The sequence below is a fragment of the Tachysurus vachellii genome, chromosome 26 (assembly GCF_030014155.1).
Source record: "Tachysurus vachellii isolate PV-2020 chromosome 26, HZAU_Pvac_v1, whole genome shotgun sequence".
Taxonomy (NCBI): domain Eukaryota; kingdom Metazoa; phylum Chordata; class Actinopteri; order Siluriformes; family Bagridae; genus Tachysurus; species Tachysurus vachellii.
The window spans coordinates 13,295,444-13,307,276 of NC_083485.1; the positions used below are offsets into that span (position 1 = coordinate 13,295,444).

Consider the following 11,833-nt stretch of genomic DNA (forward strand, 5'->3'; position numbering starts at 1 on the left):
GTTTCACATATAATGTAAACAAAATACTAGAAAAGTAATAAGAGTAAATAAGAGAAAAGTAATTACACAACGTGATTTAATTAAATAAGACAAACTGGACACTGAACATAGTAAAGTGTTTTCATTTAAGCGTAAAACCGTACAACCAATGAGCTGCGACTGCCGTCTGAAACCAACCAATCGGATACGAGCTACGAGAGGACCGGAAGTAATGTTTCCAGGAAACAGTTGTTGCGATTTCCATCCAGCAGGACACACAGACATGGATCAAGAAGTAATCAGCGAATTTAAAGAAAACATCTTGTCCCTAGAGCTGGCACTGATGGACTAAGAGTCGTTGATTGACAGTCCATTAAGGTATGCAGTAGTTATTTTTGAAATAAAACCTCGTGTATATATCAGATGGCTGATTTTCATGTGTGAAGCCAAGTCATCCTGTGCAATCTAATGGCATTTAGGTCGTGTTTTTTAACCTGGTGTTAAAAAAAGCTTTTGTATTTCTGAAACATGAAGGACAAGTAAGATCCTAAGACATGAATGCATCGAATTGCAGACATTTATAGACTACAGACTTGCTAGAACTCACATGAAGGCCAAACGTGCGTTGTTTATCAAGAGCACTGCATTTTGTTTTGTTTTGTTTTGTTTTGTTTTGTTTTGTTTTGTTTTGTTTTGTTTTGTTTTGTTTTGTTTTGCACTGAATAACTCAAATACATATAAAGGTATGGCATCTAATATAAGAGGAATGTATGGTTTGTTAGAAATAGCTGTAGTCAGTTATTGATCAATGCATTCATTCATTCATCCATTCATCCATTCATCCATTCATTCATTCATTCATTCATTTACGGTAAGCACTTTATCATGGTTACTGAGTGTCATGGGGAAAACTACATAAGGGGAAGCCAGACTACTGCATTGCACACACACTAACACCTAAGGGCAATTTGACATAGTCAACCCACTGACAGCTATGTTTTTGGGGAATTGAGAGAAACAGGCAAAGCTGGAAGAAACCCACACAGACATGAGGAAACTCTAAGCAGACTATAATCTGAGCTCAGAGGCTGGTGACAATCAATCAATCAATCAATCAGAAATAGCTTCTGATACTTACAAAAGACTAAGCATGGATATAAACAGATTTCATATTAAATGATTCAGGTTTATACGCATGCTTGTCCCGTATCGGATCCATTACATGAGAATCAGAATCTGAATCAGGTTTATTTCCCAAGTGTGTTAACACACACAAGGAATTTGGTTCCAGCTGTTTGTGACTCTCTCAAAAGTACAGACATAAATAACAGTATACTATACAAGATAATACAGACTGTACAAGAAAATGCAGATGTGATAGAGTAGATATGAGTATTAAATATGAATACAGAATATATGAGTGATCAGTTATGTACATAAAGTGTGAGTAAGTAGGTACATGGAAGTGCAAATAACAATATTGTGTAATATTATGCTTTTTGTACAATATACAGCAGCAGTAGTGTGTGTAACGTATACGGATGATGTGATGACTGACAGTTCTGATAATGCAGTGTTTATGCTATGAAGCAGTGAATATAATTATGGTGAGTTGTTAATCAGGGTGATTGTCTGGGGAAATAAACTGTTCCTGTATCTGGCAGTTTTAGTAAGCAAAGTTCTGTAGCGCCTGAGAGAAGGGAGGAGCTGAAAGAGTTTGTGTCCAGGGTGTGAAGGGTCAGTAGTGATTTTTTTCTGCCCGGTTTCTGGTTCCTGGAGAGTGGGCAGGGGGGTGGCAATTATTTTTTCTGCTGTTTTTACTGTGCGTTGCAGTCTGTTTCTCTCCTGTTTTGTTGCTGCTCCAAACCAGATGGTGATGAATGTGCACAGGACAGACTCAATGACTGCAGTGTAGAACAGCATCAACAGCTCCTGTGGCATACTGTACTTCCTTAATTGATGTAGAAAGTTTATGCTGCACTCCCATTTTAGGTCTTGGGAAATGGTAGTGCCCAGAAACTTGAAGGCCTCCACAGATGACACAGGGCTGTTGGATATTGTGAGGGGGAGTAGTTTTGAGGGGTCTTTCCTAAAGTCCACTATCATCTGCACAGTTTTGAAGGTGTTCTAGGCTGTTCTGACTGCACCATAGCACCAGCCTCTTCACCTCCTGCTGGTATGCAGACTCGTCCCCATCTTGGATGAGACAGATGAGCGTAGTATCATCTGTAAATTTCAGGAGTTTAACAGTTTGGTCACTTGAAGTGCAGTCATTAGTGTAGAGGGAGAATAGAAGTGGGGAGAGGACACACTCCTGAGGAGCGCCAGTGCTGATTGTCCGAATGCTGGAGGTAACACCTCCCAGTCGCACCTGTTGATTCCTGCCTGTCAGGAAGCTGGTGATCCACTGACAGATGGAAGGCCTTAGGAGTTTGGAGTGGAGAATTTACATTACATTAAGTATGTCACAGTTTAGAATGCGGAATACCATTGGTCTTAAAAATGGCACATTGTTGCCGCTGGCATTCGCAGCATTTGACAAGTAAGCCGTGTAGAGAGAAAACTTGCTTACTGTGAGGATGCTGGCATCGGGTCATTATTGGGTACTGAAATGGGGAAGAAAAGGGAATGGCGCAGATTGGTGCATTTTGGTAGAAGGTGGACTAGTTTGTTATTTTTGAGTAAGACCTCAACTGCTCACTTGTATCCTGTCTCAGGCACTTAAGGTGGACTAGGTTGTTATTTTTGAGTAAGACCTCAACTGCTCACTTGTATCCTGTCTCAGGCACTTGCTTTGTACACTTAAGATGTGTAATATATTTTCCCCACCCTAGAGTTTCTGGTCCATCAGTCCTTGAAGATGTTATCGAACCCTCTGGCCGATACTAACGAAACACGGCAGGTTGCTTCAACTGGTCCCTGCCCCCAGTCTGCACTCTATCAAGACCTGTTGGTGATGGCCTACAGAGGAACTGCAAAAGCAGAGACTGGGAAGGAAGATGAAATGATGTATTCAGTTCAGGAACCTCAGACATCAAGTTTTGTTTTCCTGGATGCTGCTAAACAGCCGAAACAGTCTTCTTCAGAACTGAATGGTGATTTGGGCAACAATACTAATTTCAAAGCTGGCACAGATGAAGGTAAAGATGCATTTCTTTTTAGCAAGTATTAGAAAGACTGTAAAATATTGTATTTTTCTTATGGCATAAGCAGCTCAGATTTCAGCATATACATATATATATATATATATATATATATATATATATATATATATATATATATATATATATATATATATATATATATATATATATATATATATATATATAATATACACACTGTGTATATATATCTTTATACATGTCTATATGTATCTTTACAATCATTTTCTATTAATTTTCAAAGAGAGGCAAAGGGCTGAGCAAAATAATTCACACATCCAGAATCCACATGCCTGCTTCATATTAAAATAAAATGTACTCATTCATTGTATATTGGTATGTATTGTAAGTTTAGTAGGAGTTTAAAATAACCACGTAGTTCACGTTAGATTTTACTATCTATGCTTAGCATTGCTGTTACTATGGTTACCGCAGTGGAGTGGCCTGCAGTCTCCTGGTGTGTGAAAGCCCTCTAAAGATCATGATGAAAAACAGCAGAGGTTATAATTTCGATGCAATTCAACCGTCGTTTATTTCTCGTTTATTCTATTAGCGGACATGTTCAGAACCACAGCATGGAAACCGACGCAGACCTTAACGGCTTCGCCTCCCGGATGTCCAAAAGGAGAGCAACTTGGTTCTCTGGAGCGCTTTCTCTTTGCTCATCAAAATGAAATGAAGCGCTTGCTGACAGGCACGCTCGGTGTCCTGAGCCAGCGTCTCGAGGCAGTCGAGCAAAGGATCGAGCAGCTGCATGTTCAGGGCAATGCACATGGAAAAAGCTTAGCCCTCCTTCACAGCGAAGTCAACCTACTGGGAAGAAACCTCACTGCTGGGTGTCCGAGCACGTCGGCTGCTCCGAGTATTCCACCATCCAGCACTTGTGGTATAAATATTTTGTCAAAAAGTGACTTTGGATAGGTGAAATGATCACTAGATAAATTATGGATGGGCGTTTTAAGCATTTTTGCTATTCTAATATTTGAATCTTTAATTTGTTAAATATCAAGAGAATACTTGAAATCCTTATGATTAAAGTAAAGGCTTCAATTTTTATTATTATATTAAACTGGTTAACTACAATGCAAAGCTGGTTGTATATGTCAAACAAAAAAAGACATTTTAAGTCAAAATAAAACTACATCTTTTGAACATCAGTTTCAGTTTCTAAAATAAACGCCCATCCATAATTTAACTGTGATGTGCATGCAAACAAAACACTTAATGCATCATTGGTTCAAATACTTCCTCTTGTCTGGTCTGTGATTGGTTTTAATATCACATAGAATAGACCAACAGTCTAATTTTACCTATTGGTTGCTACTGTGGTTTTTTTTTCTAATTGTGGAACAGCAAACCCTGACTCTTATCAGTTTCCTGAAAAAAACGCCCAGTACTCCAAGGGTTTGCTCTATGCCCTGTTTAAGGCTTTAAGGGCCTTTTACACCTGGTCACTTCATGTGTTTTCTCTGATCCGATAGCTATTTGATTTGTTAAAACTGTTCCATTTACATTAGGCCACATAAATGCGTCTTAGCGAATCGGATATCGATCCGATCTTTCTACTACCGCCCAAAATGCCCATATATTTTACCTCATTTCCAGGGTAATTGAAATGGAACACGCTTTGGTGTATGCGGTTTTCAGAATGCAATGAAAAAGAAGACGGTAAAACTCGTTACGACGGTTATGCTACAAAAATCAGCATTTACTGTTTGCTGCATTTTCACTGGTGGCAGAAGTGCATTAAGACCCAACGAGACACCTGGATGAAAGATCACCTGCGAGTGCCGTACTTCCATTTGGGAGGAGTATAGTGCTGACGTTTGTGGCTTGAACAACCACATTCATTTACACTTGTCCAGTTTCATCTGAAATGTGTCCCAGACCACCTCCTGAAGTGGTTTTAACGATCGGATTTATATCCGTCTCAAAAACGTTTCGGAGGGCATTTAGACCTGGTCTTTTTACGATCGGATAGCTATCTGATCACAGAACACGCATGAAGTGACCAGGTGTAAAAAGCCAATAAGACTCCACCAAAGATGTTTGTAATACAAATGACAAGTAGACTAAACACCTCTAAGTTAGTGTCTGTAATATAGCAAATAGACAAAATAAACATCAAAAAGGGCGAGCCTTGAGTAGTCTCGCCTTTTTTTCTAATTTTAATAAACCACAGATAAAATGAAAGCTCATTTAAAATAGCTGAATAGATAGATACCAGATATTTAAATGTTAATGTCCATCCCTTTATGAACTATTAGGCCATCCTTAAAGATATTTTGGTTTGCAGTAACAGTAAAAAAAAAAAAAAAAAAAGGGGTCGGTAGGTAGGTCTATATATTTTTTTTTTCAAGTTTCAGTGTAAAAAAAAAAAAAGTACAATTTTGGTGATGGTGATTACGTAGGTATGAATTTAAACAAGTTAGCATATCGTGACGTCACTGACTGGGTCTTCAACCCGTGCCTTCGGTCGAACACACCATTCACATTTCTGTTGTAAAAAGAGAAACATTGTGCAGAAGTATTATTTGCTGTTATGCGTGTGTGTCCGAAGCCGTTAAAATCAATTTCCTATTTTCGTTTTCGAAACTTGGTCCAATCGATTCGTGCAATAGATATTCGAACAATAGAATTTGTGTTAGTTGTTTGAAGAGTAAAAAAAAAAAATTGGTCGGTCTTAACGCAAATTTACAACCGGCAAGTCGGTCGGACTTAAAGCAAAAAAATAAAAATAAAAAATTTGAGTCGGTCCTAAATTGACAGGGTCGGTCGGGTTACGGCAAACAAGAATATTTTTAAGGATGGCCTAATCTGGAGAAATGTTTCATCTGGTTGATATTTTGTCACATAATCTATCAATGAACAATGAAAGAGTTCCGCTTAATAAGAAACTTATTGAAATATTGAAATATCTTGACAGTTGACGGATTTCATTGTTGCATTCTTACAGAAAGTCTCTCATTTGAGGAAAAGGAAGATGGTGACATATACAAGATATCCTCTCAGGGATCAGTTAGTCATGGAAGTAGGGATGCTGTATGCCAACCATGGATTGATTCAGGGACAGCGATCGATTTCTCTGCACATAACTCTGATTGTAATCATAACGTCGAGCTCCTGGTCCACCCGGGACTTAATGGAAGCTTATCTGCACAGGTGAATACGGCTTTCGGAGCTGGCGACTGTTTACGGGTTTCGGCTTTTGAAGACTTGAACATGGAACAGGATACGCTGCTCGGTAAAACGGACAAACGAGACGACCAAAACGAGCCACTTTGTTATCTAAAGCCTCAGTCTATCATGAGCTTGGATGCAAGCATTCAGTGTTTACATGAATCAGCACAACTTAAGGTGCCTTCTTTCAGTAGTGAAGTTCTTAAAAGTTCAGGGGACGGAAACTCGTGCAAGGATCCTGGTCCAGATTCAAGTTCTGGTGTTAAAAATTGTAAGCCAGAAGGAACGTCTATCCTGTTGAGACATCCCTCACCAGACTTGATGGCAACTAGGTCTCACTTAGTCAGCCAGTCTAGTATTGCTGACCAATCTGAAACCTGTCCTGCTCCCTTGATCATGACTCTGTCTTCAAAGGGTTCTAGTACAATAACCAAAAAAGAAGAGTGGCCGTTTTCTGAAGTTGTATCTTTTCCTACCTTGTTCAAAATCCCATCCCTGTCAGAGATCATGCCTGGTTTAAGCAACGCTTTACCTTTAGGAGATATTTCTAATCCTGATGTTGATGAGCGGACAAATCAGAGTGGAATGGGAAAAGGGAAACTCTCAAAGGTTATAGGTTCCCAGTTCTCCTCAAAAAATGGAACACTGACCTGTTTAAGGATAAAATCTTACCCATATCCCAATCACACATTAGTCACCCCAGGGGTGTTTGGAACTTTGGAGTCTTACAAGACTTGCCTTTCAGATATGGGATTTCTTTTGCCCTGGACTGGCTCAGAAGTGTCAGGTCTGAAGAATGGGCCAACAAAACTGCTACATAGAGGAACCCGGTCTAACCTCAGTATGACAAATCTTCTAAATCACCTGGATGACCTTGCCTGCCGCTTGAGTCCTAATAGATCCTCCATCAAGAATGTCTTACCTCTGAGGAGTTACCACATAATCGCGTCTAAACTTAAACACCACCATTCCGTCTCTAAATGGCCTTCATTTAACACCAGTCACATGGTCTTCCTACCCTTTCCAAAGTTAAAAATGGACACCTGGGGGCCTGTTGTGAGACACGAGAACAGTGTTCACCCATTTCATTCAAAGCAACATGTCCACCTGACCCTCCCTTCCTCACCACTCTTTCATCTGATAAGTACGTCACAGACATTTCAGACTCCCACATATTTCCCTATGCCTGTTTTGAGAAAAGGAAGATTTCCTAGAGCAGGCCTGAGCACAGTGTTAGCCATATCCTCTCCGGCGTCATTCAGATTGGGGTTACCGCACATCCGCCCCCATTTTTCCATCACATCCTCCTCCTCGTCTTTGCTCAATACTATGAAGCATCAGATTATAGCTCAGACCAAATGTTCTCCTGTTCAGCCCCTGGCTGATTACTCCAGCCCACCAGGTCTGGACAATGATCACAGGTGAGTAATCAAGTTAATATTGGTCATTTTTCTTGTTCAGATGTATCGCAGCACACACGCTACTTGTTTAGTATTTCAAAAACCAATAAATGGAAAAAAAATAACCCAATTACATTTCCTTATGCTGTCTTATGACTTGTGCTGTTAAACAAAATCTTCTGTTCATTGCAAGCAACCAAATTTCTTGTAAATTCTCTACAATTCAAAATCAAAGTGCTAAATCATTCACGCAGTATGTCCTGAAAGTACTGTATAGATTCTGTGATTCATCAGAAACTTATGCCTGCATGCTGCTTTGAGATTGTTTTGTTTTTTCGTTGAGAAATCTGACGCTTGATTCTTTTATTCTTTTACACTAATCCTTAGCTATGCTCAACAAATCGCTCAAGATTCTCCTCCCGGAAAGAAAACCACTTCAACGCGGTGGGTCTCATGCAAATAAATATCTGCTCCCTTTAAGCTTTTCTAATCATAAATTTATTTTAAGGTTAATCAAGAAACTGACTGTGTTCTGGGTTATTTTGTTCCTGAGGCACAGTGAATATACAATAGAGCTTTTCTTCTTTGATTCATTTTACTTTAACCATTAAATATTTAAATTAAATGGAGTCAGCTCAAAGAAAAACATGTAATAGAAATCCTTGATTGCTCTAAATCAGTGGTTCCCAAACTGGGTTACGTGTACCCCCGGGTGTACGGCACGTGACGGACGGGGTACGCGAACAAAATGATGAAATGTTCTGTTAATGTAATTATACAGCACCTAATATTCAACCAGACGTGTATTTCTCAGACTAAATATAAAGACGTGTCCCCTCTAGTGTACGCACAGCAAAGTAGCCAGGTAGTGCCATAAAAGGTCAAATTCATGACCTCCAATCAAATTACCCTATCTGCAGTCAACAAAAATCTGTGTCCACTCAAGTGTCATGCGTAAGTGCACGTCTTTTACGTACCGCATGTAATTCCAACGCACGCGGTTAGGAACGAAGCATAATTTAACAAGCAGATAAAAATGGATAAGTGGCTGCAAAGATTTAGGCCACCGAAAGTAGATTTACAGCCACAGAAAGAAAATCGACTCCCAGCAGCTTGGATGATCCACAGTTCTCTGACTGCACCTCAGGTCCCTCCATTTCAGCTGAAGGTGTTTCTCCAACCCCTGCTACGGTTAACACCGATACAGACAGCGCTTCATCGGAGGTTTCGGCGCCAACTCGGGTTCAGCGATTCACAGAAAGACCATCAAAAAGGCGTACATACATACGTACATACATACACACATACATTTACATACATTGGCAGTGAAGAAAATCCCAAACCACAGTGCGTTATATGTGTAAAAGTACTCTCTGCTAACTGCGTGAAGCCAGCATTTTAACGTAGGCATTTAGAAACGAAGCATGCTGCTTTGCGTGCAGAGTATCGTGCCTTAGCAGATCACGCTTTGAAAACATTACTGCCCTTCTTGACAACATACCTGTGCGAAAGTGAGCGGGGGTACACAGAATGTACGCAGAAAGTTCGGGAACCACTGCTCTAAATTATCAGTTGCAGTTGTTGGGGCTTTCACCTCAAATGACTAATCTGTGTTGAGCGTGAGATGAAGAGCAAGATCATTTCAGTATTTATTTATTTATTTTTTTTAAATCTATATAGGAAACCTAGCGTGTCTCCTTCCCCACGTCGCTCCATAAAGACCTCCATAAGTCCAGAGGTGAGCTCGGATATTACTCCACCATATAGCCTTAATGTTGAGGTTCTGCAGTTGGAGGTCCCCCCCTCTGAAAATCTGTCCACTTTGTCCATAACCGGTCCAAATCTTAAGACTCTAGAAGCTTCTGCAGAGGACAAGCAGGTATCTCCATCCCTTTTAACAACAGGATTTGAGTCAACATATGTGTTACTGTGTTGGTTTCTAATAACTTTGGTTTCCAATAGGTGGAGCTTCATGAATCCAGCACCTCGTTGCAACCAGCTCAAAGGTCTAAACGGGTTTCTCAGATTCGCATCCGCAAGGCGGTGCCCAAGCCAGACAAAAACCTCACCCCAATGGGGCTCCCTAAACCAAAGCGGTGAGCCAGTGTCTGACTCTGATCCCTAGGACACAGTAACATGTTTCTATTAAAATATTTCGGGTTTGTGTTTAGTGATTCAGAAGCTCATGGGTTAGCTGGTGTGATTTCTACAGAAAAACGTAGAGAGATAAAATAAACCCAAAGAACAGACCTTTTTATTTAATTACGACGTTGAGACTTTGGGACTCATTCAAAATGCCCTAAATTCAGAAACCCTTCTGTGTTCTGGATGTTCAAATTTATGCATAAATAAGAAGAATATCTAATGTCTAAATGGTGAATAATCGGCTTTAAATCTTTTACTTCGTAATGAGTTGCTGCATTTTTCTATACAGATTATTTCTTTTAATTACATAGACCAATTTAATATTCTTAGTCCCTTCATTACATGTAGGCAAAAATGGCATTAAGGAAATAAATCCATCAATAATTGTATCTGTCTGTCCATCACTGTCTTTCTGTTAGTTTCTCTCTCTCTCTATCTCTCTCTCTCTCTCTCTCTCTCTCTCTCTCTCTCTTTCTCTTTTTCTCTTTCTCTCTCTCTCTCTCTCTCTCTCTCTCTCTCTCTCTCTCTCTCTCTGAGACTTCAAAAGCTGGCTTATTAAAAAAGTTCATTAATCTCTGATCTCCTCCTGGTAGCTGAGAAGATTTTTGTGTCAAACCATCAGGATGGATTTTTTGCTTTGAGTTCCTGTTACAATTTGTTGTATCTCATCTGAAAACTGTTCTCAATCAGATTAAAGAAGAAGGAGTTTAGTCTGGAGGAGATTTACACTAACAAGAATTACAAATCTCCAACTCCAAACAGGTCTGGACTCATTGCTGCTTTCTTGCTTGTTGTTTATCCAGTTTTATTGCATATTGATTTACACAGTTGGAATTTAATGACTCACATCTTTTCCATTCTCCCAGAAGCTTGGAGACAATCTTCGAGGAGCCAAAGGAGAAGAACGGTACACTGGTTTGCATTGGCCATCAAAAACGAAAGAGAGTTTTAGATTTCCCAGATTTTACCTTACCACGTAAACGCAAAGCCAAGGCCAACCTAAGTTCTCTGCGATTAAAGGGATCCCGTAGAGCCAAAAAGAAAGACGCAGACCTGAATGTCATGCTACTCCAGAGACTCAGTGAACTGGAGGACTACTTCATTCGCCAAGGACTGGAGGACTAGTCAAGCTTCATCAACACACAACTTCTTCACTTATCCTGCTTAGCTTAAATCCTTAAGGGTTCATTGGAGCATCTCTCTTGGGCAATCCTTTTAGGTTTTATAGAAAACCTTACACCAGAAGGTTTCTCATTTAGAGAGACTTTGAGTAGAAGTAGAAACAGTTTAGGAAGTTATGAAAGCTTAAAATCTGGAGAGCTCTTGAGGAACCAGTTAGCAGACCTACAGTGTCTAGTGGAAAAAAAAAACAAAACACTAATAGCAAAATCAACAGCAAATCTCAGCTTCGGTAATTGTTCTGCTGCCTTTTGATTTTTGTGTTCTATGACAAAGTAAAATAAGTTTTCTGTGAATTACTGTAAAACCGTTTTATTTGCTCAATGCCAGACCTCATCTGTGGTGTGAAATAAAATGTAAGCTGCTAAGATTCAAATAAATCTACTATACATATATCATTACACAGTTTAAAGAAAGTTTTTTTTTGGTTTTCTGTCAAAAACTGGGGAAATCATGCACAGTTTGAATTATACAGAAGACTGGATAAGGTACGTCACACACGAGCAAATCTTCCCTCTGAAATCACTATGATGAAGAAAGTATAGTTTTATCTTCTACAAAATTGGAGCATTTTTCTCAGTGGTTTTATTTAATATTTACATTTACAGCATTTGGCAGACGCCCTTATCCAGAGCGACGTACATAAGTGCTTAAATCTCTAACATTGAATACATTAATGCTGGCTCACTAAGTTACATACTTAAGATACCATGAGTTTAAAACATTTGTTCAAAGTTACAATGAAAAAGTGTCAAAGGGTTTTTTTTGTTTTGTTTTTTTTTTTTTTTT

At 39.4% G+C, this 11,833-nt stretch overlaps 1 protein-coding gene across 3 annotated transcripts; it reads left to right on the forward strand.

The window, feature by feature from the left end:
• The first annotated feature begins 207 nt into the window (after nucleotides 1-207).
• Nucleotides 208-11,445, forward strand: wu:fi75a02 (uncharacterized). 3 transcript variants are annotated; one of them, XM_060863223.1, is made up of 9 exons: nucleotides 208-357; nucleotides 2,814-3,119; nucleotides 3,694-4,026; nucleotides 6,097-7,741; nucleotides 8,108-8,164; nucleotides 9,401-9,599; nucleotides 9,683-9,816; nucleotides 10,556-10,627; nucleotides 10,732-11,445. In XM_060863223.1, exons 2-9 carry the CDS (start codon nucleotides 2,840-2,842, stop codon nucleotides 10,988-10,990), a joined length of 2,979 nt encoding a protein of 992 aa, XP_060719206.1. In that variant the 5' UTR covers nucleotides 208-357; nucleotides 2,814-2,839; the 3' UTR covers nucleotides 10,991-11,445. The 3 variants fall into 3 exon arrangements, with proteins under 3 accessions (XP_060719206.1, XP_060719207.1, XP_060719208.1); XM_060863224.1 differs by having other exon boundaries at nucleotides 10,735-11,445; XM_060863225.1 differs by lacking the exon at nucleotides 8,108-8,164.
• The last annotated feature ends 388 nt before the right edge of the window (nucleotides 11,446-11,833 follow it).

Coding starts and splice junctions, on each gene's coding strand:
- wu:fi75a02 (XM_060863223.1), top strand. CDS start 2,840: ATGTTATCGAACCCTCTGGCCGATACTAACGAAACACGGCAGGTTGCT. Junction 7,742..8,107: donor GGTCTGGACAATGATCACAG/GTGAGTAATCAA, acceptor ACTAATCCTTAG/CTATGCTCAACAAATCGCTC. Junction 10,628..10,731: donor AAATCTCCAACTCCAAACAG/GTCTGGACTCAT, acceptor CCATTCTCCCAG/AAGCTTGGAGACAATCTTCG.